General features: G+C 47.9%; 11 protein-coding genes across 11 annotated transcripts; 6 read left to right on the top strand and 5 right to left on the bottom strand.

Annotated features, from left to right (window-relative positions):
• Positions 1–221: 221 nt before the first annotated feature.
• UA08_01763 (hypothetical protein) lies at positions 222–4,180 on the bottom strand (the record flags this gene model as incomplete). Its single annotated transcript, XM_020261463.1, has 6 exons — positions 222–1,480; positions 1,550–1,612; positions 1,685–1,971; positions 2,213–2,250; positions 2,831–3,526; positions 3,587–4,180. The coding sequence occupies 6 exons, from the start codon at positions 4,178–4,180 to the stop codon at positions 222–224; spliced, it is 2,937 nt and encodes a 978-aa protein (XP_020123070.1).
• A 1,277-nt stretch (positions 4,181–5,457) lies between these two features.
• UA08_01762 (hypothetical protein) lies at positions 5,458–8,132 on the top strand (the record flags this gene model as incomplete). The annotated part of the gene is made up of 4 exons (XM_020261462.1): positions 5,458–5,911; positions 5,984–6,558; positions 6,631–7,945; positions 8,011–8,132. 4 exons carry the CDS (start codon positions 5,458–5,460, stop codon positions 8,130–8,132), a joined length of 2,466 nt encoding a protein of 821 aa, XP_020123071.1.
• A 576-nt stretch (positions 8,133–8,708) lies between these two features.
• Positions 8,709–10,773, top strand: UA08_01761 (hypothetical protein; the record flags this gene model as incomplete). The annotated part of the gene is made up of 4 exons (XM_020261461.1): positions 8,709–8,966; positions 9,021–9,097; positions 9,155–10,175; positions 10,228–10,773. The coding sequence occupies 4 exons, from the start codon at positions 8,709–8,711 to the stop codon at positions 10,771–10,773; spliced, it is 1,902 nt and encodes a 633-aa protein (XP_020123072.1).
• A 472-nt stretch (positions 10,774–11,245) lies between these two features.
• On the top strand, positions 11,246–12,878 carry UA08_01760 (Protein pns1; the record flags this gene model as incomplete). The annotated part of the gene is made up of 2 exons (XM_020261460.1): positions 11,246–11,461; positions 11,532–12,878. The coding sequence occupies 2 exons, from the start codon at positions 11,246–11,248 to the stop codon at positions 12,876–12,878; spliced, it is 1,563 nt and encodes a 520-aa protein (XP_020123073.1).
• A 663-nt stretch (positions 12,879–13,541) lies between these two features.
• On the top strand, positions 13,542–14,171 carry UA08_01759 (hypothetical protein; the record flags this gene model as incomplete). Its single annotated transcript, XM_020261459.1, has 1 exon — positions 13,542–14,171. The coding sequence occupies one exon, from the start codon at positions 13,542–13,544 to the stop codon at positions 14,169–14,171; it is 630 nt and encodes a 209-aa protein (XP_020123490.1).
• A 281-nt stretch (positions 14,172–14,452) lies between these two features.
• On the bottom strand, positions 14,453–16,991 carry UA08_01758 (hypothetical protein; the record flags this gene model as incomplete). The annotated part of the gene is made up of 6 exons (XM_020261457.1): positions 14,453–14,799; positions 14,886–16,035; positions 16,099–16,179; positions 16,237–16,764; positions 16,860–16,886; positions 16,947–16,991. The coding sequence occupies 6 exons, from the start codon at positions 16,989–16,991 to the stop codon at positions 14,453–14,455; spliced, it is 2,178 nt and encodes a 725-aa protein (XP_020123489.1).
• An 857-nt stretch (positions 16,992–17,848) lies between these two features.
• On the top strand, positions 17,849–19,548 carry UA08_01757 (ATP-dependent RNA helicase dbp5; the record flags this gene model as incomplete). Its single annotated transcript, XM_020261456.1, has 5 exons — positions 17,849–18,081; positions 18,151–18,645; positions 18,704–18,941; positions 19,009–19,209; positions 19,270–19,548. The coding sequence occupies 5 exons, from the start codon at positions 17,849–17,851 to the stop codon at positions 19,546–19,548; spliced, it is 1,446 nt and encodes a 481-aa protein (XP_020123482.1).
• A 456-nt stretch (positions 19,549–20,004) lies between these two features.
• UA08_01756 (putative uracil phosphoribosyltransferase urg2) lies at positions 20,005–20,758 on the bottom strand (the record flags this gene model as incomplete). Its single annotated transcript, XM_020261455.1, has 2 exons — positions 20,005–20,203; positions 20,343–20,758. The coding sequence occupies 2 exons, from the start codon at positions 20,756–20,758 to the stop codon at positions 20,005–20,007; spliced, it is 615 nt and encodes a 204-aa protein (XP_020123481.1).
• Positions 20,759–21,388: 630 nt separating this feature from the next.
• On the top strand, positions 21,389–23,070 carry UA08_01755 (Uracil-regulated protein 1; the record flags this gene model as incomplete). Its single annotated transcript, XM_020261454.1, has 4 exons — positions 21,389–21,487; positions 21,570–22,526; positions 22,605–22,886; positions 23,050–23,070. The coding sequence occupies 4 exons, from the start codon at positions 21,389–21,391 to the stop codon at positions 23,068–23,070; spliced, it is 1,359 nt and encodes a 452-aa protein (XP_020123484.1).
• Positions 23,071–23,625: 555 nt separating this feature from the next.
• Positions 23,626–24,629, bottom strand: UA08_01754 (hypothetical protein; the record flags this gene model as incomplete). Its single annotated transcript, XM_020261453.1, has 2 exons — positions 23,626–24,555; positions 24,624–24,629. The coding sequence occupies 2 exons, from the start codon at positions 24,627–24,629 to the stop codon at positions 23,626–23,628; spliced, it is 936 nt and encodes a 311-aa protein (XP_020123483.1).
• A 729-nt stretch (positions 24,630–25,358) lies between these two features.
• On the bottom strand, positions 25,359–26,183 carry UA08_01753 (AP-1 complex subunit sigma-1; the record flags this gene model as incomplete). Its single annotated transcript, XM_020261452.1, has 5 exons — positions 25,359–25,409; positions 25,522–25,796; positions 25,896–25,986; positions 26,074–26,122; positions 26,173–26,183. The coding sequence occupies 5 exons, from the start codon at positions 26,181–26,183 to the stop codon at positions 25,359–25,361; spliced, it is 477 nt and encodes a 158-aa protein (XP_020123486.1).
• Positions 26,184–27,297: the final 1,114 nt, after the last annotated feature.

Raw genomic sequence — 27,297 nt, 5'->3', positions numbered from 1 at the left:
CATCCTTAACTTTATACATCTACCGTATCACACTCGCCGGCCTGTAGACGCATCTCACCAAAAATAAGAGGCGTCATATTCTCACATGACTTGTTTCGTACACGTGCAACTCAACTCTAATCTCGTACTGTTGAGTTACTCCGACTCCGAGAATAGTTGTCTATATCCTGGCAAAGGCAACTGGCTAGATCGCACTCTATTTAAATCAACATTGTTGTAACTCATAAAAACCATCTAAATTCCTCCGTCTTAGGCCCATCCCGCAAACGCTCCGTCGGCACATCGCAAGCATGAATCTTCCGACCAGCCCGGCGATCACGGCGCGCGTTATCGAACCACATATAAACACCCAAAAGCGCGGATATAAGAGCTCCAGTGCCCCCAAATGCAGCCACCGTAACCAGAGCAGGCATGTATTTGGGCGCATCTTGACTGCGAAACACGTTGCTAGACACTAGGCCCATAAGATTGGCCAGCGGGACGCCTATGCTTGTCAATAGCACACGTTGCCCCTCGTCAGCTACGTTGTTGTTGTACCAGGTAGTCAGCAGCACAGAGGGGGCTGATGTGCCCCAGGTCATCATGAAGCAGGCATAGTAGGCGAGCTGGATATGAGTGTTCACGTCGTTGATAGCTGCATAGATAATAAATCCGACTAAAGTGAATACGAAGCCCAGCACAATAAACACCGATCGCACACGAGTCGCATCAGATGAGAATGCCAGGATAAGCAACATCACAGCGCCAGTCACGTTCGGCGCGACCGTGTAGAGGTTTGTCTTGACGGTGGAATAACCCAGACGAGAGACGATCTGAGGCAGAAAAAGCGATACCCCTTGTAACGGCACACCGAGACATATCTCAATAATAAAGAACGCATGAGTGGTGGGTCGTTTGAGGATACCGAGTGCATGGCGCAGATTGAACTCTTCATTCACCACAGCAGAAGAGTCAACCTGGATTCGGTGAAAAGCAAGCTTCTTCTCATCTTCGCTCAAAAACCGCGCCTCCTGCGGACTCCGTGGCAGGTAGAAGAAGGCAAACAAGGAGAAGCAGACGGTGAAAGAGCCCTCAATCAGGAACAAATACCGCCAGCCTTGCAAAGAAGAGTTTTTGATCTGAAAGACTCCAAAAGCAAGCAGTCCCGAAAAGGCACTGGCGATATTGGAAGCAGCGTAGAAGATGGCCAGGCGTCTGCCCAGTTCTGCACGGCGGTAAAAAGTTGTCTGGTAGTAAATTACAAGCGGGAAAAAGGCAGCTTCAGACATGCCTAGGAACCATCGCAAAGCAAACAGACCCGAGAAGTTGGATACTGAAGCGGAGAGAAGGGTGAAAACGCCAAAACTGAACATCATCCCAGATATCACTTTGGCCGGACTGAGCCGCTTGCCCAGCATGGCAATCGGCGGCGCAAAAATGACATAAGGGACGAAGAAAATGGAGAGCAGTAGATTGTACTGGCTGCCACTCATGCCCAAATCTAATATAACATTCCATCTAGTCAGCAATGAGCGCGAAAAGATAGTAGGTATACATTAGAGTGACAAACCAATGCCCATTCCATCGGTCTGAGCATTTCCCAAATTGGCTTTGTCGAGTGCATTGCAGAGGTCTAAGCCAAAGATGTATTAGACTCTTCCTCTATAGACACTGAAGCCATTCAAAAGGTTTGATCAAGACCTACACATAAAAGCCAGGATTGGCAGCAGCCGAAAATCAAATCGGCGACAGAGGGCACGCTCAGCTTTGTGATCAATCACATGCGAAATCGCGTGTGATGACGAGTGCAAGGACTCTAAGATCCCAGCGGCGCTCGGCACGTCTGTTGAGTACTGTGTCTTGATGTATGCATCATCTTTAGTACATGGTTCGCTCTCGATATCGGAGGTTGTCTCGCGGATAGACATGTTTTCTCTGCTCTTCTTCGTATTGTGCGTCCTAAACACCTGAAACAGACGTGTGAGAAGAAATCTATTGCTCAGAATATGTACTAGTAGTGGGTGCTTTTGATCTTCTCCTGCAAGGAGCGCAAGCCAGGGTGTTTCAAGGGAGGTTGTTTGAAACGTGATCTCAGCGCATTCTTCTTCCAGATGTATGTAAATATACCAGAGAGTCCAAGAACAGACTTCGAGATACCTGGGAAAGAAAGATTGAGAAACAGCAAGAAGATCGACAGATACAAAGTGCTACTCTGCATGTCCTACTTACTTACTGTGTATTAGCCTTATCGGGCACCCCCGCGCCAAGGTCCTACGATTTCGGAAATTCCTCAAATCTCCAGGATGATTGAATGAATCAAACATAAAAATCATGACTATTATATTGATTCGCTAAAAAAAATACTATTCGAATACGACCTAGACATCACTCTCTTCCAAGCTTCTGTTAGCCTTTGTTGCATGTACATTATGTATTTGATTTGCTTTGATAAGACATGGATGGGCCTATTACAGCGTGATGCACAGTGTCTACAGCTCAACAAAGCTAGGCCAATAATTTGAATTGTGATAAGAATGAGCGAGCCTGATCCATCTACACCAACTATCTATACATGAGACAGAAACCAATGAAATACAGACTGAAAAAAAGAGTTAAGTGATAAATCGAAATTGCCCGCCGATGCTCCTCCCATGACTGTACATGACATGGCAATGTTGCAAGATTGCGACCGCACCGTCATCCAGATTGCTCTGGTAGTAAACCACTCGGAAAAAAATTTGCTCTCCCTTTTTCGTTTGTAAAACCCCTTCCAGATAAAAATAGCACCAGATTACAAAATGACAAGAGATGCCCCAAACAAAGTGCACAATGCCACCACTGCACTGCATACCACAGGAGCGAAGGTAATCTTCGGAGCGTGAAGACTCTGAGCAGCTCCGCTAGAGGTTGAGGATGAACCTGAAGTAGTGGCCGCAGATCCGGAACCAGGAGTCGCAGTTCCTGTAGATTGGACACCTTGGTCTTGACTTCCAGACCCAGAAAATCCAGGGCCCTTGCCGGCACCTTCGGTCATGTATTTCTGTGCAGGTTGTGGAATGGCTGGAAGATCGTCATTTTCGACATCCCAGTTTGGAGCATCTGATGCAGGGCAGCCGTTGGCGCCACCTGTGGAATTGTAATTACCATCCCCCTGTGGGTTTGCGGTCTGCTTGAGAGCATTCTTGAGCTCAGTATAATCGTCCTTTTCCGTAACGTTATTACCATTAAGAGTCACAAGACCATAGTCGCTTCCTTCTTCAGAATACTCATAGACCAGTCCACCAGAGTAGACGGCTGTCATTTGGGTGCTGTACAAAGAGCCAACTTCTTGGAACTGGCGCTTGTTGGTGTTGCAGCCGTACTCCGAAAGGAACAAAGGAAGTCCATAGCCGGTGAAGTTCTTCACTTTCTGGTCCCAACCAGATGTAGTGAACGAAGACGGATCGCACCAGGAGTAGTCGTTGAAGGCGAAGAAGTCACTTCGCTCGTCATCAGAGCCGCAGTTCATATATTCGGCCATTTGAAGACGGTTGGTATCGATGTCAGCCTGGTGCATTTGTTAGGATCCCAGTTAGATATTTTATCAGGGGGCTGACTCATCACTTACCGCAGAGTAGCCAACAGGGACGGTGCGCAGATTTCGAGACCGAATATATTGGCGAATGTCGCGAGTGACGGCTTTGACATAGGGAGCAGCCTTGGATGAAGGGCCGTCGTTGATAACTTCGTTTCCTGAGAAGAAAGCGAGGGTGTTGTCATACTTGGCAAACATCTCCACCGTTGCAAAAACATTCTGCAGGTAGACGTCGTTGTAAGAAGTTGACGGGTCGGCGCGGTTCAATGAATATTTGGGGGTGTTGACATCCAGGACGACGTAGATGCCCGCGTCTGCCAAAGCATTCATACAGTCATCGTGGTCAGCGGAGTTGTCGACCGAGTATACACGGATGGTGTTAAGTCCCAAGTCGGTGAACTTGGCAATGTCTCGCTGGCAGGTGTTCGCGTCAGCAAGAGGGTCGACGAGCTTGGAAGAACCGCCAGGCTGATAATCAACTCCGCGGACATAGAATCGGTTGTCGCCTTGGAAGAAAGCATTTCCCTTCACGGTGATGGGTGTAATCGAGTCACGAGCGCCCAGCTGCTGAGGGGCAGCTGCCACCATCGAAGCTGTGGCGGCCAAGGAGGCAAAGACAGCCTTCATGATGAGGATCAATAAGACGTCAAAAAGAAGAGGGAGAAAGAAAGACAGAATGAGAGGCCAGCAATATCAGATATGTTGATTGATAACGAGTAGAATTATAGATTGCACAGAAGGAATGGGGTCAAATGAGCGATAGCAACGATGGAGTAGTATGAAGCAGAGAGAAAGAATGGACGAGAGAGAAAACCTCAGAATGAAGAATGGGAAGGAAGGAAGGAAGGAAAGAGGAAAGGGGCGGCGGTATGTGAAGGAGGCAGGGGAAGAAGAATGGGAAGGAGCGACCCGATCGATGCCAGGCAAGGGCTTCCTTCCTCTCCTGCTTCTTCTCCCTCACGTGAGCGTCCAAGACACGGCATCAATGACATCTTACATATATTATGATTAATTATACACATATTGACCGGCGCGCGCTGAGACATCCTGCCAAGCTGCCGTCTCCATCGTGCTGGGCTGGCCAGACTCGAGGGCCTATGAGGATCCAGAGAAAGCACGCGCCTCTTCCAAATATAACGACGCTCAGGGCGTGTAACCCACAGAGGGCGGAGCTGCTCTTTTTGTTTGTTGTCTGTGGAAGAGTCGATTCGGAGTGCTCTTGGCGCGCTTATGATTTGCTGTTCGGCGTTTTTGCAGATGAATCAGGGGGTGCAGATCATGTCCGAGCCCTGTTCTGTCCCTGGCATCGGAGCCTCAACGATCCAACGATGCCCACACCAAACAAGGGAAAGGGGCCTGGAAGGTATATGCTGTCGCGAATTGATGGACGGAAGCTGTTGGCGAAAGTCAGTCACAAATCCAATCTGATTTTCAACCATAACTGATATGGAATGGGGCACTAGCTATAAGCTACTGCAAGTCATAAGTGGCCATTTTATGATCACGAGACCCATACACCGGCAATGGCGGTCCTGTCAAACCTTAGTCTGGGTGCTGAGCCTTCTACGTATTGTATGTATTCCGTACCGAGTATGAGTGAGTACCAAGTAGAAGTGCGAGGAAAGCACCGTCCATAAAATGGGCAGCCTCAGGCCTCAACCATCCCGGCTTGAGGCAAACTTAGTAAGCACTAGCACTAGTCCATGCGGAGAAGACCAACCCGAATACTTCTTAGCGCCTTTAGCAACCGCTGGCTGTAGTTAGTCTGGTTCTAGTTCTGGTTCCAACTTTCGACCTTTTGGTCTCGGAGACCCCCAACTCTCGTATAACCACAATGTCGCCTCTCACCGATTATCCCACAGCGATATTAATCCATTAAGCAGCTTTACTGCTTTTTGCCCACCATGCTTCCTTCCGGAGGCGAGAAGAAACCGAACAGAAGGCGGGTTCCCGATTCCCAGCGCCGCCGAACTCTGGTGAGCTGTGATCGGTGCAAAACCCGCCGCATTCGCTGTTATCGCACGAATGAGAACGAGTCGTGCACCAACTGCCTCACTGGGGGTGTCAAGTGTGAGTCGACTTTGCCCAGAAAGCAACGTGTGTATGGGAGCGTGGAGAGGTTCAGCTTGCGGTACCGTGCTCTAGATGCTCTAGTGCGAGGGCTGTTCCCGAACGAAGACACCGACGATGTCGAAGTCTTGTTCCAGCTTGCTAAGAATCACAATATTCATATGCCCTCCCCAGACGACCAGTCGCCGGCCCCGGAAGCGTTCAGTCATGATCAGCCAGTGGCACCGGTGGCTCCAGTTGCTCCAGGTACGTCATCCGCCGACGCTCTTGGGGCTCAGGCAACCAGTTGTGAGTTCTCAGCCTCTGAAGTGGTCTATGAAAGGATGGTACAGGGCCCTCGGCGCGTACTACACTACGTAGGCCCATCGAGCAGTTCTGAGTTTGCGTCCATTATCCGTCATATGGTGACTAAATACAAAATGGCAACTTCACAATCCCATTGCCATGGGCGAGATCCCCATGAAAATCAGACAGAAATGCCAGCCCTGGCTAATTCTCCGAGAAGCGCAGCTCGGACTTCCATACATGGCAATTATGTTACCCCAGCAATGCATGGAGGGGCGCAGAGGCCAACGGGATCAAATGAGACTTCGAAACAGCTATCTCAAACCAATCTGCCTTCAAGGCAGAGAGAATCACATGATTCAAGTGTAGGCGCCAACGACAGTTTACGAGATCTTTTGCCTGAAAAAGGTCTATGTGATGCTTTGGTGCAAGCGTACCTTGACAACCTTCACGGTTCATTTCAGGTCTTCTACAAGCCTATTTTCCGACTTCGATATGATTCTGTCTGGGACAAGAAAATTTTGCAGACGGGCAACTCAGACGTAGGTTGGAGCTGTTGTCTGTTCATGGTCATCATCTTGGGCGCTGAAATTCTGGGAACTGAACGATTTCCTGGCTCGTTTGCCGTTCAGACGAAATATATGAAGTTGGTACGAGATCATTTCCATCAGCTTACATTCACTGCGAGCTTGGAAAATGTACAAGCGCTTCTCTTGTTACAGCTCTACGAACATAACTCGGGTGAGCGGAATACCTGTTGGCTTGTCTTGGGTATAGCTGCTCGAATGGCAATCACGCTCGGCATGCACCGTGAAGGAACCTACGGCAGCTTTGATACAACAGAGTCGCATACACGTCGAATTGTTTGGTGGTCGTTATATCAATACGAATATAACATGTCGAGCATTTTTGGTCGTCCTCCCACCATTGATGCGAGAGAAGTGAATGTCTTGCTGCCACATGATGATGTGCTGGATGGGCCAGGTTACCCCAAGGGATTTGCGGAGCATTATTTGGAATTGACTAATGTTGGGCACCGGATAAGAAGGCTTATCACCACGGTCACCGCAAAGTATACGGATGAGCGGGAATTATTATCGTATCATAGCCACGTCAAGATAGCCTTGCAAGAGCTGGAGGCGTGGAGAGCCCAATTACCTCACCATTTAACACCGCAATCCCAAGTGCTGACTTCGCGACATCGCCGTGCGGTATTGACATTGCAGGCAACATACTACCACCTCAAATCAGTGTTAACGCGGCCGTTCCTAATCTGCAAGAGCAACCGCAAGATTGAGTCCTTATCTCAGGGTGAATCTCATGTCATTATTCCGGTAGCTCCCACTACAGACCTCCTTAGTCGACAATGTCATGCATCAGCTATTGCCGTGCTCGATTGCTTTCTTCAACTTGCCAAGCATGGTCTTTTGGACGGTGTCGCATGGGCGGACTTTTACTACATCAACCACGCTAATCTAGCCCTTTCTCTTTTTGCATTGGGCAAGATCAGTGGTTCTGCACAAGACCAAGAGGATGAAACAAGCAAATCTAAAATCGCTGGGATAAGTAACATCTTTGCCAAGACCAAACTCGCACCGACATACAAAATCTTCACCAAGGTAACTATAGACTTGGCCAAAAGTGTAGGGTTGGGAAGTGAGAAACCTCCTCCCACCGAGGAAGCCAGCACAGAGGAAGTGCGTGAAGTCATTGAGGAACAAAAGCCAGTAACTAATGCAGGGTTTCCTCTTACTGTCGCTCCATATAATCAGCTTCCGTGGTCCTCGACGGAAACGATGCCCACGATGTTTCCTCTGACAAGCGAAAGTTTGCTGGCTCCTCCCGGGCTCCTTGGGTGGTTCTGTCAGGAAGCTAATAGTGGATTGCACATGTCATGGGATATGTTTAATCTTGGCAACATACAACTTAGTGGCGCGGATTACATGGAAGCTCCTCCGCAATACTCCGAAATGTACATTCAACAACAGCAACAACAACAACATCAGCAGCAGCAGCAACAATTTGAGCATTGGCCAGGTAGCTGACAACTTTGAGGAACTTCGTACATGTATGTCATGGGCTACTTGCTTCCATGAACACAGGAAAGGAGTCGAGCTTCCATTCTCGTGTCTCAATGCGTCCGAAGCTCTGGCATGAATTGCGAGATGCCCATCAGCCACAAGCTATGCTCACACAGGTCATTGCTTGCTCTCATCGAGCTTGAATACTTTGCATTGAGGGGTCTCTGCGAAATGTTGAACATCAAGACCGCAACAGAGTCTTGCGAACAGAAGAGATCATCTAGTACATATATACATACACAAATGTGCATTGTCGTGTACATCGAGCATTCCCCACGCGATCCCGGTACAGCCCTTATATCGCCCGTGGCAACGTATTCAATTGTATTTGTCAATCATGGACAACTATCATGTTTGTTGATCAAGGAGTTGTCTATAATATAACTAATAAAGATACTTTGTACCCAGCCTACGCACGTATATATATATCTCTCTCTCTTTTTCTTTAGATAGATAGAGTGGTAGAAATATAAATAAGACTTTTCTCTTACGTTATGTCTAGTTCAATTTTGCTTGCACGCTATAGTTACTATGTTGTTAATCAATTAATCTAAGAATATCAATGGCTGATTCAGGGGCCAGGGAACTCAAGCGGATGAGTAAGACTCCGAGAGTGAGCCCCCCTTTTCCCTTCATTGTCCGACAACAATACCCAGCACCCTCATCTAGCAGATTGGAAGCATAACATAATCCGTGGATAGAAAAAAGGATCCCGGAAAATGTCAAGGCAATGTGGCTGTGGTAAACGATCTATTCTGAACATCCAGTCGAATGTACGACGCGGTGGCGCAACCAGAGCGCTTGGAAATACCGGAAAGCGGCCGCCTTCGAAAATAGAATTGCGCCGCCAGTCCTCCTCTGACAGCAAATTTCGCTTCCAATCTTTCTTCTCTACCAACAGTGCCAGGATGAATCCTCCACCCAGCTGGGCACTTCAGATGCCAGGCTTCAACTGCCCCTTGGATCTCCCTCCCGACGTGAGTATGGGTTGCTTGTCATTTGAATATTAACATTGCTAACTCCATTGGCAGGCAAATGTAATTTCTGGATATATCTCTGGTTTTCCAAGTGCACTGGATCCAGAGCATATTAAATCTGGCAGCCTCGAGTACGAGACGCCCCATATCATTCCTATAGCCTAAGAAGAACTAACAAAACTACAAAGCGCGCTCGTTACCCACCGAGAGATTGTCATGATGCAAATTATGAACCACATCACCGACAAGACTGACTGGGGTCGCAAAGTCTTTGACAAGCGCATCATGACCAAGTGGCGTGAGGAGGTTTACTCCAGCGGACAAGACGTGACACCCAAGATGATGGATTGGATTATCCGGGAACTACAATGGAAAGCAAACATCCTAGAACGAACAGGCTTTGTGGAAGTGTTTGGCGGAGTCGTTAAATCCAACAATGCTATTCCTAAGGAGCTGCAAATGGCTCTAGGCCAAGCAGCGTTTTTCTTTGAGGATGTCCCAGAAGATGAGAAAGACTTCCATCCAGGCTCCGATAACAAAGTAGTCGACCTAGTGCATCCATCCCTCTTCCCGATGATTTATGGTCGAACCCATGTACTACCTTATCGGACCATTGGCCTACATGACTGTCTGGACAGCATTGGAGAAGGCGAGTTGCTTCGAGCCTCCCCGGAAAGGAATCCCAAATTCCAGTCTCACAAGCGTCCTCCTCCATTCAGTACCAAATTCCAGTGGCTACCCTGTGAGGTGAAAAGGACCCAAGGCGGCTGTTCTATTGTGTCCTACATCAATAACGCACATCCTATAAAACACAAGGGCCTGTATGATGTTGTCGAGAAAATCCTTTCAAGAACGATGCCGCTCTGGGAGCAATCTTTGTCCGAGAAAACATTCCAGGGCAAACGGATTCAGTTTACAAGGGTTAAGTACGAAAATGATATTGAGCCCGAGCCCGAGCCGAATGAAGATACTGAAGATTCTGATTATGATGAATATGAAGAGCGTCTTAGCGCGTGGTATGAACGTCGCAAAATCATTCTTCCCGAGCCAGGAGAATTCCACATCCCAAGACCTGAGGATAATAGGGTGAACTTCTTGAAGCACTTTCCTGAAGGCAACTTTCAAGTAATTGTGAAATTGGCAAATATAGAGTTGACACCAGAGAAGCCCAAATATGAAGGAGGTACCTGGCATATTGAGGGACAATTGGTGAGTGACTGTATATTTTCCACCATCTTTCTTCTTTTACTCACACGCTTAGAATGAACGCATCGTTGCATCGGCTATCTACTACTACGATAACAAGAATATAAGCCCAAGCTCGATAGCCTTCCGCCACCGAGGAATGGACGACTTCTATGGTATCTCCTACGAGCAAGATCGACATGAATTTCTGCAGCAGGTTTACGGGTTTCCCCAAGATTTTGCTAGGAATTCTTGGAATTCTGGGCAGATTACGCAAGAGTTGGGCAGTGTGACATCTGAAGAGGGCCGTCTCATCACATTTCCCAATACCCTTCAACATAGAGTGTCACCGTTCTCCCTAGAGGATCCTTCTCAGCCTGGACACCGAAAAATTCTTGCCATATTCCTTGTGGATCCTCATCACCGTATCGCTTCCACTGCTAATGTCCCGCCACAACGGCAGGACTGGCGGAAAGATGCTGGCCATTCAGACGCACAAAAGTCGATTACTATGGAGGAAGCAAAGGCTTACCGAGCCGAGCTTATGATCGAACGTGGGCTCAAGTCAGAGGCAAACAATGTTAAGTATCAAAAAGGATCTTTCAACCTTTGTGAACACTGAAATGGCCTTGTAGAAGCATATGTATATTCATTTCACGCAGTACAATGCCCCTTCTTCTGTGTGAATCCCTTAATCCGGATTGTTGCTAGAATCAGAAACAATATCGATGACGTCAATAACCCCAAAGCGGAAAATCCGGCGGGTCCCAGTGTGGCGCTTTCATTGGATGAAAGCGGCCGATCAGTGGCCAGTTAGCGCGAACCACACAACTCAATCGAGCTTGCATCAAATGGCGATTGGCGCTGGCGGCTCTGGCCAAGCCTGGCAACGCCCCGCCGCGCCGCTTAGGCTCTCGGCAACGATTCCGCTGACGATGATTCGTTCATTTGATTTTGTGCTGTTACAGGAAGGAGCTACCTGCCAAGCCCTCCTGTTCTACATTCCAGCGCCTCTACTTACTTGCAGGTCTTCTTTTTCTCTCTTTTCTTACTAACATCGCGTCGTGTACTAAGCGATAGCTGATATCCACAACATGAGCGGACAGGCGGCAAGCTACTATCAGGAGGACCAGGTGCGTCCTGCTCCTGAAAACCAGCAGTACAATAACAACTACAACGGCAAAGACTACCAACAACAATATTCGCCCGAGAAACCGGCGCCACCACCGCCGGATCAGTCGACTTGGAACTACGATCAGGCCTTTAAAATTGAAAAACCAAAGTTCAATGATATCTGGGCTGGTCTGCTGGTGAGTTTCGAATGCCGCCATCCATCTTAGTTGACAGGATAGTTTTCCTCTGACAGATACGCGCATCTAGCTCATTGCCGTTTTCCTCGGCTACGTTGCCGTCTCGGGTATCTCTATCCACGAGTATGCCAGCTCTCGCGGATTTAATGGAGGGGGCATCTACGGGGCCACCAACGATTTTGGACTCAATACCAACACCTTGATTTTATTTGTTTTTGTGCTCTGTGTGGCACTTGCCTTTTCATGGGCCTACTTCCTTGGCGCCCGTTACTTTACAAAGCAGTTTATTTGGATTACGGGGATCCTAAACTGCGTCTTCGCGCTGGGCACAGCGATTTATTATCTTTATAGGAAGCAATGGGGCGCTGGCATTGTATTTCTCATCTTTGGCATATTTGCTGTGATCTGTTTTATCAGCTGGATCCCGCGCATTCCATTCAGTGTGGTCATGCTGCAGACAGCTATCGACGTGTCACGCAACTACGGACATATTTTTATTGTCAGCGCGATTGGAGGTTTTTTCGCACTTGCTTTTTCTGCATGGTTCTCTGTCACACTGGTTTCGATTTACGTGGCGTACGAGCCTAACGGCAGCGGAACGAATCCTTCATGCGGCCCAGGCGGTTGTAGCAGTGCCAAGGTCATCGGTCTCGTCGTTTTTGTCACTTTTGCCATGTACTGGGTCAGTGAGTGGCTGAAAAACACAATCCATGCTACGGTTGCCGGTGTATACGGATCGTGGTACTTCTGGAGCAATGCGCCCGGCGGTATGCCGAAAGGCGCCACTCGAGGCGCCTTCAAACGCGCTAGTACTTACTCCTTTGGAAGTATCAGTTTTGGGAGCTTGATTATAGCAATTGTCAATATGATGAGACAAGCTTGTTCTATCGCCCAGCAACACGAAGCCGCCGAGGGGAACATAGTCGGTAGCATTTTCGTTTGGATTCTTGGATGCTTTATTGCTCTGCTCGACTGGCTTGTTCGATTCTTCAACCGCTACGCATTTATTCATATTGCTCTTTACGGAAAGGCGTACATACCAGCAGCGAAAGATACGTGGACAATGATGAAGGATCGCGGAATTGATGCGTTGATCAATGATTGTCTGATCGGGCCAGTGCTGAGCATGGGTTCTGTTTTTGTTTCATATCTTTGTGCTTTGCTGGCATATTTGTACCTTGAGTTCACGAAACCAAGCTACAACTCCACGGGTACATTTACTGCAGTCATCATGGCGTATTCATTTGTCATTGGACTCCAGATTTGTCAGATCTTTTTGACTCCGATTGGCAGTGGTGTCGACACCATCTTCGTGGCCATGGCGTGGAACCCGGAGATTCTTATGCGTGACCACCCCGATATTTACCACCAGATTGTGCAGCGGTATCCACGCGTTCAAGAAATGATTCATGCTTGATTTGAGGAACGGTGTTCTTCAGGTTTTTCCGCCTTGCTACCGTTGATTCTGGCGGTGCTCTTACTATTATTGTTCGCTGACAATGATACCCTTCTTTTGCTCGTGTTTGTATCAACTACTTTATATGAATTAGTCGTCAGAATCATGTTTAATTCATGGCTCTGATGTCATGAATGAAATTTGTTTCTCCTTTTACTCAAAACCCCAGCCTCGTGTGTGGATCAATTCTTTAGCATTACACTAACTCAGTCGAGATGGATATATCGCTCTTTTCAAATCCTACTCCTGTCTATGATTGAACGTAGAACAAGACCGAATAAGCGATCGGCATGCCCGTAAGCGGACCGACCTCATCTGGGGCTCATCTACCGGCTGCGGGCCGAGTGTTCAAACGCTAACATAAATTCTAATTTATGATTATAACTATACATATAATGGAATCAATCTCGACCTCCATTAAAGCCCTTTTCTTCTTCATCAATCACAGTAATCGTCTCCAATTGTCACATTACTCGACAAAACGAACACATCTCCCACACACGATACGACAGATATACAACATCAGCTAGTCAAAACCCAACCAACAGCTAGCCCCTGAATCGCCACAACTTCACAGACAGAAGAACACAGACAGAAGAAAAGGAAGACAGAGGGGGAGGCGAAATGGATTACATCGAGCGAGGTATAGCCTGGGTCCTAAAAAACAAGCGGGGGCGCGACGCAGGCCTCATTCCCAATTCCAACCCATTCAGCAACGTTCGCGAACCAACCATCACTCTTGAATGCCCAGACATCGGCCCATCTGGCTCAGAATTCCCCGCTAGCTTCTCGATGTTTGCCGAGGGAAGATTTCCCACGCTGGAATGGAAGTTGCCTGAAGACTTTCCTGAAGGAAGTGAAGTTAAGGAGTGGCTACTCGTCATCCAAGATCCCGATGCGCCCTTGCCAGACCCAGTGACGCATGGGATTTACTATTCCATTCCTGCGGATAAGACTAGTCTTGCGCATGCTGACTTTGAGCTGGTTGCTGGTGCTGCTGATGGCGAGGACAAGAACTCCCTCAAGGGTGGGTTCAAGTACGGCGTCAATCGGCGCACGAATGTCTACATGCCGCCGCGCGGGTTGATGGGTCATGGATCTCATCGTTTCTTTTATCAAATTGTGGCGCTGAGGGAGCCGATTGATACAGCTAAGTTGAGTCCGGTAGCTACCAAGGAGGAAATTATTGCGCAGATAGATGGGAAGGTCATTGCTTGGGGGCAGTGGATTGGGATGTGGGAGAGGAAACCCTAAGTTTGTTCTCTTTCTTTCTTTGTATATTTCTATTGCGTTCTAAGGTTTATTTTGCACTGCTATCAATTGATGGCTATAAATTTACCTTCTTATAGTAGACATAATGTATAATCATAAAGATATTGTAATGAATCCACCCTTTCCCTAAATTGACATCTATATGCCCAGTACTTAAGTCATCATGGTTTCTAATGCAGAAATGTAATGCATAATGCAGAGGGTAATGAGCCAAAAAAAAAAAAAGATGAAATATGTACACACAAACTCAATCCCGATAAAATTCAAACCTCTTGTATGTAGTTCGCTGGAACACTCTTCACCTGGCCCCCTTTCTCGACTTCTGCCCAGCCATCTCCACTATCCTTGCTGACCAAGACAAAGCGATCGCCCTCAGCCATGGTCCATTCAGCGTCTGAGCGTGCTTCATAATCATACATTGCCTCAACGTATTTCAACTTTTTCGCCCCACGTCGTGGTGCAACTGCCGGTCCGACTTTCTTCGCGGCAGTACTACCTGCCAGGGATGTTGATGAGTTAGAATAGGTTGATGCAGGTCGCTCGTCTATTACTGGAGATGGCGTGGGTGTAATCTCCGCATATGCAGCCGGCACAAGTCCTTCATGAGGACCTGCCCGAATACGTATCCAGCCAGAGCCATCTTTAAATCTGTCAGACTGACACAGCACGAAAATCTATAAGTAAGTAAACACTCACCATCTGGTTCTAAAACGGTAATATCCTGTCCTTCATTAACCGTTACTTCGCCATCGCCGCTAGCTTGATACGGATAGAGCATCTTGCCCTTTGGCTCGCTGGTCTTGGGTGTTAACCCAACAGCTGGCGGAGGCCCACTGACGTATTGCGAAGGGGGTGGAGCGAGGACCCTATGGCGTTTTGTGGTTGTCGATGTGGACGGTTTAGGGGCAGAGATGCTAGGTTCAGCGGGGTCTTCGCCTGAGGGTTTAGAAGACGCAATCGAGCCAGAGACAGATCGATGAACACTATGTGCGTAGCCTGAACTTAATGAGTTCATAGTGTCTCTGCGGCTCAAGGCCGGCATATCTGCTGGTGCTCCGTTGGATGGAGAGGGCTCTGGAATAGATGGCGCAGCTTGTGCCTGTTCTTGACGTTCCGCTTTCAGTTTTTTCTTATCCTCCTTTGTCTGCTCGCCTGGACACTCTGCTGGAACCTTCATCTGACATTTGCTGTGGCATGTATATCCGCAATCAACACAATCAAATCCCTTTGCTGACAACCCCCATATCCTCTCGCCACAAAGATCACAGTTGGTTGGAATTTTGAATGTTTGAGACCGAAAGTTGTGATTTCGGGCTCCCAACGACAGATCACCAACAACGGCTAGAATGGTTAGAGTCTCGACCTCTGCAGTCAGTCTTCTGCGCTCAGTCTCGTGGAGCCTTTCCTGCAAGTTGAAGATCGCTTTAACAAGTTCAACTTCGTCACGCTTATCCTTTCCTTGCTTGACGTTTTCTCGAATGCGTCTGGCGTTTTCAACTTCTTTTTTTTGCTTATCCACTTCTGATTTGAGCTCTCTAGCCTGGCTCTTACTTTTCGTTAGCAGGTTACGCAAAAAGACCTTTGCGTTCTCGTCGGTTATCATCTCGGCATCATCGTGCCACACAGGGCTTGGCTCAAACACTATATTCGGCGGCTCCTGAGATTGAGAGGCGTTGTGTTGAAGAAACATGAGCGAATCGAACGTAGGGTTGTTGCGTGGAATCTCGGTTGCAAGATGTGTCATATGCTCGGTACTCTGCGTCAATGCATTCTTCTCCAGCTGCGCTGCAAGTGACCAGAAAGAATTTAATTTATCAACACGGGTTTCATTTAAATCCCCAAGACTCTAGACATTGATAGTAAGTAGCATGTCACACTAAAGGTTTGCTATAATCAGTAATGTACTCACATCGAGTACTTCGGGCACGTATTCGTGGTAGAACTGATTTTTCAGCTTGTTTGCCACATGGATGCTAATAATATATGTGTTCTGCAATCAAGTTAGTAGTCAGGCGTCGTTGTTTTCAAGACTGAAGTAAAGGCCTACTTTGGAATTGCTCATTTCCAAGAGCTGCTGCTGATAAGCACTCTGTGCCTTTGTCTTGTGATAATCAAAAGAAGACTCGCTCTTCTTGCGACGATTCTCCACCTCCTGGCACACCCCATCATATTTACTCTTGACTTTCTTGAGATCGCTAAGCGATGATTCCCGTTCCTTCTCTAGTTTGGCATGGTATTCCACGTGGCTTTTACGCAGTTCTTCGTATCGAGCAGATAATACTCGAAGAGGTTCGGCAACTTGAGAAATAAGTTCTAGGCCAAATTTATCACGAACAGCCGCGTGCGACTCCACCGCGGTTAGTTGTGTAGACCATGTCGTCAAGGATGCCGACTCGAGCGACCCGGGGGTCATGGTAGGTGTGTCTCCCACACTCAAGTTGCTGATTTTCTTTGCTTTGCGGTCTGAATACTTCTTACATAGTGCCGACAGTTTGGATGCATATTCCCTCTCAATGGCGCTTCTCTCACGGTAAAATTGTTGGATGTCGTCCAGCCACGCAATCCCGTTCGACACCTATTAACAACTTAGTAACCATCGTCCACGACCGGTAGTTATCTGGTTATCTGCGAGAAGCAGGGGCCATATAGCGACGCAGGCGATTTTCATACCCATGAGTTCACGGGCTTGAACGCATCCTGTTGAGACACGTGGTTAGTCATCTTTCGAGCCGCAACATAGCCTTTCAATCTCCTTACCTTCAATTCCGCCCCGAATTGAGGTTTCACATTGGCTTCGGCCATGACAGCTTTGTAAAGGAGCCCTCCCTTGTTCCAAATTATGCGCGCCGCGAATGCAAAGGCATACTCTGCCTGGGGCAGGAGTCACACGAGGGTAGTATGATGACGTGGATGTCCGCGGGTAGGCTGTGCAGCGGGATGGGATGAGGCCGCTCGATGCGGAGCGACTAATATATATGCGAACTGCGACTAGGATCTGGCTCTTGGATTTGAATCAGTACGCGATGCTGTGGTGAGAATGGCCAGAGACGATGTCCATGTTGAGCGTGGCCGCAGTCGGAGGTCGGCAAGTGCCTGCCTGCGTTGATTAATACGGTAATTACGATCCAATACCAAGACGGCGGGTGCGGGGGACTGACTCAGGCATGCGGATTGGCTGAGCAATACATATGCTTACAATACTTACATCATCGTATATACGCCGAACAACGAGCTGCACCGCGGACAGCTCTCTGTGCCAATTGACGCCCTCTCAATAGGCATCAAGACAATAATATCAATATTCATTGCCATCTACTTATTCTTTGCCCATCGCTTGCACACGGCTCTGCGCATCCGAAGCGCAAATTGTTTGTTTGCGTCCAAAGCGGTTTAGCGCGGGTGTTTAGCGGGGAGCATCTCTTTTGCTGCGCTTCTTTGCCGCAACTCTTTCTGCGAAGTTCTTCCAAGATTGAACGCTGGGGAGCTTGTGCAGACTCTCCATATCGTCGTCCTATAAATCCTCTGGAATCCTCTTTTTTTTTTTGCCTTTCTTTCTTTCAATCGTCCTTCTCTCAGCTTTTCCCACTGCTTTTGCTGCACGGTGGGCTTCTCTACCCCTCCTATCCTCTCTCATCTCGCCGACGACTATTTTCGCAAACATGGCTGCAGAAAATCCAAATGAAGGCAAATCCCTTGCGGACCGGATCACCAAGCCGGACGCGACCCAAGAGAGCTCGTCCGCTGGTATTCCTAATGTTGATGGCGCAAGCGAAAGTCTCGGGGGCAGCAATCTCCAGGAGCCAGAGTACGATGTAGAGGTCAAACTCAGCGACCTGCAAGCCGATCCTAACAACCCGTTGTTTTCTGTCAAATCGTTTGAAGATTTAGGCCTGTGCGTATGACCTTTTGGGCATTTCATTTCTATGATCCATTCCTAACATTCATGTGTCTGTCTTCACAGGTCGCCGAGCATTTTGCAGGGCCTCTATGCGATGAAATTCTTGAAACCGTCCAAAATCCAGGAGCGCGCTTTACCTCTGCTCATGCACAATCCTCCTACGAACATGATCGGACAGTCTCAGTCAGGAACTGGGAAGACAGCAGCCTTCACTCTCAACATATTGAGTCGTTTGGAACTTGACACAGAAGAGATGCGGAAAACACCACAGGCATTGATCCTTGCACCAAGTCGCGAGCTGGCTCGTCAGATTGGAGGCGTCATTAGCGAAATGGGAAGATTCGTGGAAAACTTGTCAGTAGGAATGGCCGTTCCCACTGAAGGCAAGAGGCCCGCGCGATTGGAACATGCGGTGGTGTGCGGAACGCCTGGTACCGTCATGGATCTTATCAAGAAACGCGTCTTGATTGTGAACAAGCTGAAAGTTCTTGTTCTTGACGAAGCCGATAACATGCTTGACCAACAAGGGTTGGGAGATCAATGTATTCGTGTCAAAGGGTGAGTGATGCTGCATGTAAATCCCTCCCTCTCTCACAAGGCTGACAATTTACTGCAGGTTTCTGCCGAAGACCATACAGGTAGTGCTGTTCTCTGCTACTTTCGACGATCAAATCCGCTTATATGCGGCGAAATTTGCTCCTAATGCGAATGAAATTTCGCTTAAGCAGGAAGAACTCACCGTGGAGGGTATCAGACAGTTCTATCTCGATTGCGATAATGATGATGACAAGTACAATGTACTTGTCAAGTTCTACGGGCTTCTTACAGTTGCATCTTCAATCATTTTCGTGCAGGTTAGTTTTACTTCTTTCTTTTATCTTACGTTGTTATAAGCGGTCTGGCTAACTAGCTTTGCAATAGACTCGCCAAACTGCTGCTGAGATCGAAAAGCGAATGACTGCGGAAGGCCACACAGTAGCATCGTTGACCGGTGGCGTTGAGGGCTCTCTGCGTGACAAGATCATCGATGACTTTCGTGAAGGCCGCGCAAAAGTGCTCATTACTACCAACGTTCTCGCCCGTGGTATTGACGTTTCAACTGTTTCCATGGTTATCAACTATGTAGGTGTGACACTGTGACAAGTGGTTTGGACTGCATCACTGATCTTGTTTTCCACTCAGGACATTCCTCAACACTTTGCCCCCGGCCAGCCACGCACCGCAGATGCCCAAACATATCTCCACCGTATCGGCCGTACCGGTCGATTTGGACGTGTCGGAGTAGCCATCTCGTTCGTTTCGAATAAGGAAGAATGGCAAATGTTGATGGACATCCAGAAATACTTCCACACAACCATTGAAGGTATCAACACTCGCGACTGGGATGAGGTAGAAGCCATGGTCAAGAAGATAATTAAAAACCCTCGGGCTCGAGGTGACTTCCCCATGTCAACTGCTTGAGCTAAGTCCAAGATCTTTTTCTACAAAAACGAAGAAAAGAAATACTCTTTATGATATCACGAAAGTTTTCCTCTTCTCTCTCTCTGTCTTCTTCCCCCTCTTTTAGTATCATCTTGATATGTCGAGAATTTGGCCTTAAAGAGGGATGCGAAGGTGAATTCTTGAATATGCCTCGTCCTAGCACCAATGCTTTTAGACCATACATGTAATTGAAAAGTTATTCTAATCTGCACTTTGTTAGTACTTCTTGCTGCCAGGTAGTTATTCAGTACCTAGGTAAGTTACACCTGCATCCTGTGACAGTTGCCATTAACATTTACAACTTGAGCTGTCAAAAAAACTGGCCCACGTAGGGTGTTTATAGAATATTTTGATATTCAAAATTAATAATATATATATATATATATATTCTAGTCCGAAACAGAAGATATATGGAATTAAACTGTCTTGTAGCAATCACTGCGACAGTCCAGTTCCAAACAAGCGATCACCAATATCGCCAACGCCAGGTAAAATATAGCCCGCTTCATCCAAGCTGGAGTCAACAGCACCAATTACAAACTCTGTTCCCTCAGGCCAGGCCTTGGCTGCGTGCTCTAGGCCTTGCTGACTTGTCAACATTGACACAAAGGTGATGTGTTCAACGCCCCAGTCGCTGCAGACAGAGATCCAATTATTAGCCCGGATTGAAACGGGGATGTATGATATATTTGCCGGTTTGGTCGCCTGACCACACCGCACTTTGATGGGGAAAATGAAAGAGGGAAAGATAGAGAAAATAAAAAATGACATACCGCAAAATCTCAATAACGGCTGTAGCCGTACCCCCCGTCGCAATCAATGGATCAACCACATATACCCGTTTGATTTCGGTGTTGTTGTTTGGTAATTTGTTGTAGTATTCCACGGGTTGTAAAGAGTATTTCTCACGGAACATGCCAATATGATAGACCACGACATCGGTATCAGGAGCAAAATGCGACAGAAAAGCATCCATCATCCCCAAGCCAGACCGGAGCACCACTATCAGACCAATCTTGCCCTGGGGTCGCTGTCCCTGCGTGGCCTCGACAGCCAGGATTCGCGCGATTTCAGCGGTGGTGGCCCGAACTGCGCTGCTGCCCAGTGATCGGTCGCGCAGGTGGTTCAGTTTGGATTCAAGGAATGCATTGGTGGAGATCCGCGCGTTGGCGGGTGTATTGTGCGCCATTATATGCTGCGTTTGCTAAGTAAGGTCAATTCAAACAGTCCTTCGAAGGGTTGGCTGTCTGAGAATTGAGGATAATGCAGTGTAGATCAGAGGAGAAGAAGAAGAAGCAGTGAGCGAGAGCATACACCGCCGGTTTTCCAGTGAATAATCAACTTCAAGCAGTCTTTCAGTCAAAGCAGGCGTCCTGGTGTACCGTCGGGGGGAATTGGAAGGGATTAATATGCGGGGAGCTCCGAGGGTCGTAGCTGGGGCCCGGGCTTATCGTGATAAGCCCCGCAGAATTGCCGGAAGAAGTGGACGAAGGGGAGGATGCAGCGAGGACGAGGTGAGGCGGTTGAAGAAGAAGCGATGTGTAGAGGGATGATGTGAGAGATTTCAGAGCACGATGGGACACGCCGTATTAATATTGACGCAGAGACTGAACTCGGGGAGTGAGGAGAGCAAGACAGAAGAAGGCGCAGACCGGGAATGTGGAGCCGCGCAGATAACCAAGATAAGCCCCTACCGGCCAGGGCAGATCAGATGACGAAGGTAGCATTTGCTGTTCCTTCTGCTGCCTCCTTCCGCTCTCTTCTGCTTCCCTCATCGTGTGTCCTGGAATCAGTTCAACAGTCAGCTTCTTCAACTATAATGCCCGAATCCATTCCAGTCGCAACAGCCGACACCCCTTCTCCCAGCGGAGATGCAGGCGTAGGCTCTCCGAAGTCCCCATTCAGTAAACACATCCTGGTTAGTGCAAGCCGTCTCTTTCTTTCTTTCTGTCTTCTTCTACCTGTCCGTGTATGTGATCAGAGATCTCATTGCTCTACAGTTGACCACCTATCCCGACCAAAACGGTGTTGATCCCGTCCCGCTACAATGGGGAGCCCCAGATGCGAAGACGCGCGGTCCAATCATTGCCTCGCGTAACCTGTCACAGCTGAAGCGCCGCAATGCAATGGGTGCCCATGGAGGCAGCTACAGCATCTATAACGCATTAGCCATCGCCGCCGGAGACTTGCCAACAGACTTCAAGCCCGATTTCCGCAACACGGAACCTACTTTTGAATTTCCGACCCAGCCGGCATGGGGAGACCCGAAGAAGATTGTCTCGCTAGATCCATTTGGCCACGATGTCATGAAGAATTTCAGGGAGTACCTGGATGTCGGCTGGGATCTGCGGCCATCCATGGCGGTGACCCGAGCAAACATGAGATTGGCCGAGATTGAAAAGGCCGTCAGCGAGGGGAAGCTCGAAGTTGACGGATCAATCGTAGTAGATAAGAATGGAGATGTGCGAGTGACCAAGGTAGCGTGTGAGCCAGTTTGGTATTTACCAGGTGTTGCCGAACGATTCGGCGTTGATGAAGGCACGCTGCGTCGCATGCTCTTCGAACACACGGGAGGCAGCTATCCAGAATTGATTACCCGACCAGATCTAAAGGTTTTTCTCCCTCCTATTGGAGGGCTGACAGTGTACATTTTTGGTCCTCCAGAGCGGGTGTCTGACGAGAATGTGCCACTTGCCCTGCGGATTCACGATGAATGCAATGGTAGTGATGTCTTTCAATCTGACATCTGTACCTGCCGACCTTATCTCGCCTTTGGAATTCAAGAAGCTATCAAGCAGGCGCAGAACGGAGGCAGTGGCGTCGTGATATATTTCCGAAAGGAGGGACGAGCCCTAGGTGAGGTTGTAAAATATCTCGTCTACAATGCTCGAAAACGCGGCGGCGATACAGCAGACAAGTACTTCTTGCGAACTGAGAATATTGCCGGTGTTCGTGATGTAAGCATCTCTCTCTTTCATTACATACATATATGAACTAGTCTTGGATTACTAACCTCCTTTTCAAACAACCATCAGATGCGTTTCCAAGCTCTCATGCCAGACATCCTTCACTGGCTCGGTATAAAAAAGATTGACCGAATGCTCTCCATGTCAAACATGAAGTATGACGCCATTGTAGCTCAGGGTATCAAGATTCTCGAGCGAGTCCCGATTCCAGACGACATGATTCCGCAAGATTCCCGCGTTGAGATCGATGCCAAAATCAACGCTGGCTATTTCACAACAGGCAAGAAATTTACAACAGAAGAACTGTCGCAGGTCAAGGGACGTGGCTGGGAGAAGTGGGAGGATGTGACGGTGAGTTTTCTCTCCCTCAGCAATGAATTATCTACCATCAAGACAACTAACCTGTGCTGTACCACAGCATTGATCGCCTACGCGCACACATACATATATACTACCTCTCTACATATGATGTATTCCTCAGCTAGGTCATGTCTTCTAGCGGAATACAATACAGGATCCTATGGGCATCCTTTGAGTATGTAACAATTCATGTTTCGAAATCAGATAGAATTAACGACCTAAATTGACTTGAATATTGCGAAGATCCATTACTATACAAGTTACCTTGCCTAGGAAAACTACGTTTTAAGTACAAGTACGATGAAGAAATCAGTATTAAACAATTTGTTTTAATAAAGTTACTTACATATTAATGAATTGAAAAAGAAAACCACAAATACATCTCCTACATTGAAGATGGGGTTGAAAACAAAGACAGAGAAAAGAATAGCAACGCCTTGAACCACCCAAGTTATCATGGGTAATTCAACCCTCCCAACAAGTTCCTGGAAAGCAGATAAAAAAAGACAACAAAACAGATCAGTTTAGCAGTAACTTCATAGGCCTTCTAAGGCCACTGCTCTCACCAGCGGCCCAACGCCCATGCCATGCATTAACAAGAGTAGAAGAAAACCCAGTAAATCAGAAAAAAAAAAGAAAAAACAGAAACCCTGATAAGAAAGACGTGAAATCATGAGAGCGGAAAAATTTGAGGGGTAGTTTCAATCTGAGACGATGGGAATGGCGATGGTTATACATCCATGGAATCAACCATCTCCTCACTCATCGCGCGCACGGCGCCCTTTCGGGAATAACTTGATATCGAACTTTCAGCTTCCTCATCAGATGCCAAGTCACCAAGCCAATACCGTTGACGTTTCTTCGCAGTGGCATCTGAATTCAAGTACAAATCATCAGAAACTCTCTTGCCAATAGGCGTAGCAATGCCATCGTCCTCCCACATGGCCATGTCGTCTTCGTAGCGATTCAGGATCGGAATTCCGCGCAGATAAATGTAGCAGACACGTTTGCGCTGTTTATTGAAGAAGAAATAGTTATGACTCCAGATTGCTCCGTCGTCATCATCGTCCATATCGTCTTCGGGGGAGTACGAAAAGATCGCGCAGTCGTTTAGCGTCATTTGCTCGTCGATGTTCTTCCACATTCGCGGGCCCCACGCTGTTGCGAAGCTAGCACTGTACGATCCGGAAAATGAATCACTCGGTGGCGAGGGCGTGCCATCTTCGCGCAAATGGGGCCGGAGGTTGTGAAGAGTCATGTCGAGGTTGTTCATGACTTTCTTCAAATTCCGCTCACGTCGAAAATCGCTTGGTCGCAGGACATGGCTATAGTCGTAATCCGGGTGGCTCACGTTCAGTGTTGCGATAAGATAGGCAAATGTTCTTCGACTTGAATGCTCCGTAAGAGGGCCAAACGGGCTTGAGCGCGACAAATTCAGCGAAAGCGCGACGTTCGAAGAAGATGGTGGCGACAGCGATGCTGATAACTTAAGTAGCGATTCGTACTGCGATTCCAACGATTGCTCGATCTTATTGTACAGTTTGCGATCGTCTGACGCTGCTTTCGTAATGTAGAGATCACAGCCGCCAACAACGTGGAGGTCCGGGGTATCGAAATTAAGGGCGTTCGATACCTCTTCAATCTGAGGCAACGGTAGATACTACATATAAAAAGAAATGTAAGCACACAATATTCCAAATCATTGCAATTCGTTCCACGGGCGCATACCTTCATCCTGAGACTCGGCGGTGTACTCTACCGCTGGCTGCGTTCAAGGAATGGGCTGATAGATGGCTGCGGAATTGTTTAACAATCTTGATTCCTCTGTTATAGCAATCTTCCGCCTTATAGAAAGATGTCAGAGCTGTCTGAGTCTCGCGATAAATGACAAAAAGGAGACGTCCTCAGCTGCTGGGGTTCAGGGCTAGGACAGTCGATAAGAGCTAGACGATAGCCGTCTAGCAGAACTCCATCGCGATTCTAGATGGTTTCAGGGTGACTTGTAGGTTCGTTAGAGGGGGAAAGACAGGCACAAGTGATGGAAGGCAGGACGAAAGAGAGTCGGACAGGCTGGCGATGGATGAGGTGGTGATCCGCAGTTGCGCTCAGCCAGCGGATCGTCACGTGACATTGCGTATCTCGGGCCAGTGAGAACACGCGCTTACTTCACATGGACAAATGCAGCCAATACAGACAAGGCAGCAACGTCAAAGCCCCATTCTCTGCAGCTTGCCTTCAATATCGTCGTCAAGCTAGATAGTTTCAAATAAAGAAAGCAAAGCGTCTCGATTAGTACTCCGTAAAGCAGAATAGTCAGAATGCAAGTAAATCCAAAGAACGCCACAACGCTCAAAACAAAGGAATCCGAAGCCGAATCAAAAGGATGAAGCTTGTGATGCGCCTGAAAAGTATACTACATGATTTTCGTCACAGTGTCCTCCTCGACCTAGGGGAAGGGCGGCGTTAGCGTCCGAGTTCGCCAGGGGGGAAAGGGTATGGGGAGTGGAGGAAGGGCTGAACACAGTAGTAGTAGTCCATGTGTAAAATTTGTATATCAACCGGTGGAGGGCCAAAGGAAATCAAGCCAACCCCAAGAATTGAATGAGAGAAAATAGAGCCCACTCACCTCAATATCTTCTAAACTGTCTTGCTGGCTAATGCACCGCAGGACATTTTTCTTGCTGCTCTCCTGCATTTCTCCAGCAAGAAGTAGTTCGTCCAGTATGAAGTATGCTTTCTGGAAGTTGAATATGATATCAAGTTCGCAGACATTGCCGTAATATTTATCCATCTGCTCGACGTAACGATGCACGATCTCTAGGCTGATCAATTCATTGTCGGTGGCTGAGCAGCCGGCGATGAAGAAGAGAGAGGCATAGCGACGGTAGACTACCTTTTGGTCTGGTCGATAGAGGAGCAGTTAGCTTCGTGAGAAGTGGCTTGGGGGGAGATGACGAGGAAACGCCCTCTGACCTTTGTATTCGAGGAAGTTGCACATACGAGTGCGCCGTGAAAGCACGAGTTGGGAGACATCCTTGACAATTTTTGCCTTTTCTTTAGGTGAGAGGGTAGTAAACCATTTTGCCAGACGCTTTGATGAGGTAAAAGAAAAGTCAGAAAAATTTGACAGCTTATAAATAAGAACGAGGTGGGCCACGAGGCTGATATACACACATACCACTTTGCCTTGGCGCGACAGGAGAATCAGATAGCTGGATCGAGATGATCTGTGTCAGAGCATGATGAATACATCTCATAGCGCGCATCTTCCACTCACTGTACTGGCATTGTGTCTTTGAGCAGAGTCGCTGAAAGCCTTGAGGGGTTTGGTTGTGGGCAAGGTGGCAGACTGCGGTGGGCAAAAATTGGCGGCGGGAGCACGGAGCACCCAGCACGCTTTAGCCTTTAATGCTTCACTCCCCACCAAGGGACTTCCCGTCAGCCAAAAACTTCGCCTTATTATTTACACATTTCTGTAGATACCTTTGGGGTCGTTTATCTTTCTTTCATGGCAAATATGAACCTGGGATAAAATAATAATTTATGCAAAAAGAAACTCGTGGGTGGTGGTGGTGGTTGTTGTTGTTGACCGTTGGTACCCGGGTACACTACTGGATATACCTCATAGCTCTCGAGTGCCTATCTTCTTCCTTTTTACCCCTCCGGCTCGACTTACTACCCTTCTAGCAAGCATCCTCCTCGTTGCTGATATTTACTACGATTCAATAAAAAATCGAGAGGAAGAAGGAAAGTGGAGAAGATTCCGGTGGCTTTTAGCTCGTTTAGATCACTTTTGAGGACGGCCTATAAGAGTCTCAATGTTATTCATCATGAATATCTGGTAATATGAATAACTAGGAGATTTGTTATAGCTAAGTTCCTACTAAAGCTGACCGGTCGCTTCCGAAGCTATATGTGTCACGGCATAGATCCGGTATATGCGCTGCACGAGCGGATCACACTGCATAGGAATTTAACGAAGAAAGAAGAGGGAGAAAACCAGTTCCTCCTGACCCCGGCGTCAGCTCTTGTATCCCAGCTTCGACCAATCAGAAGTTTGTCCAAGCTTGGGCTCGTTGCTACCGCGTGGGTGTATGGAAGCGAGGGCAAATACGGTCCAGAGTTGGGGCATCGGGTGAAATGCGTCTCTAAGAGAGCTTTGAAGTATATTGTGCTCTGTTAGCAGATTAAACTGCTCAGTGCTACTCAGTGAGTAGAAGCGTTCAGGGGATGAGCACTGCAATAGAGAATTCACCACGTAGGTGGGAAAGTGATGGATCTAGAGTTTTCAAGCGTCCAGAAGGAGTCTTGTTTCCGAGTCCTCGGGGACTGTACCACACTACATTCTAGAACATATTGCAAGTGCTCTTTCGCTGTTCCATCAACTTGCATGGAAGCTAAG

The sequence above is a fragment of the Talaromyces atroroseus genome (assembly GCF_001907595.1).
Source record: "Talaromyces atroroseus strain IBT 11181 chromosome Unknown scaffold_1, whole genome shotgun sequence".
In the NCBI taxonomy this organism is placed as follows: Eukaryota; Fungi; Ascomycota; class Eurotiomycetes; order Eurotiales; family Trichocomaceae; genus Talaromyces; species Talaromyces atroroseus.
This window is presented reverse-complemented; position numbering and strand designations above follow the sequence as displayed.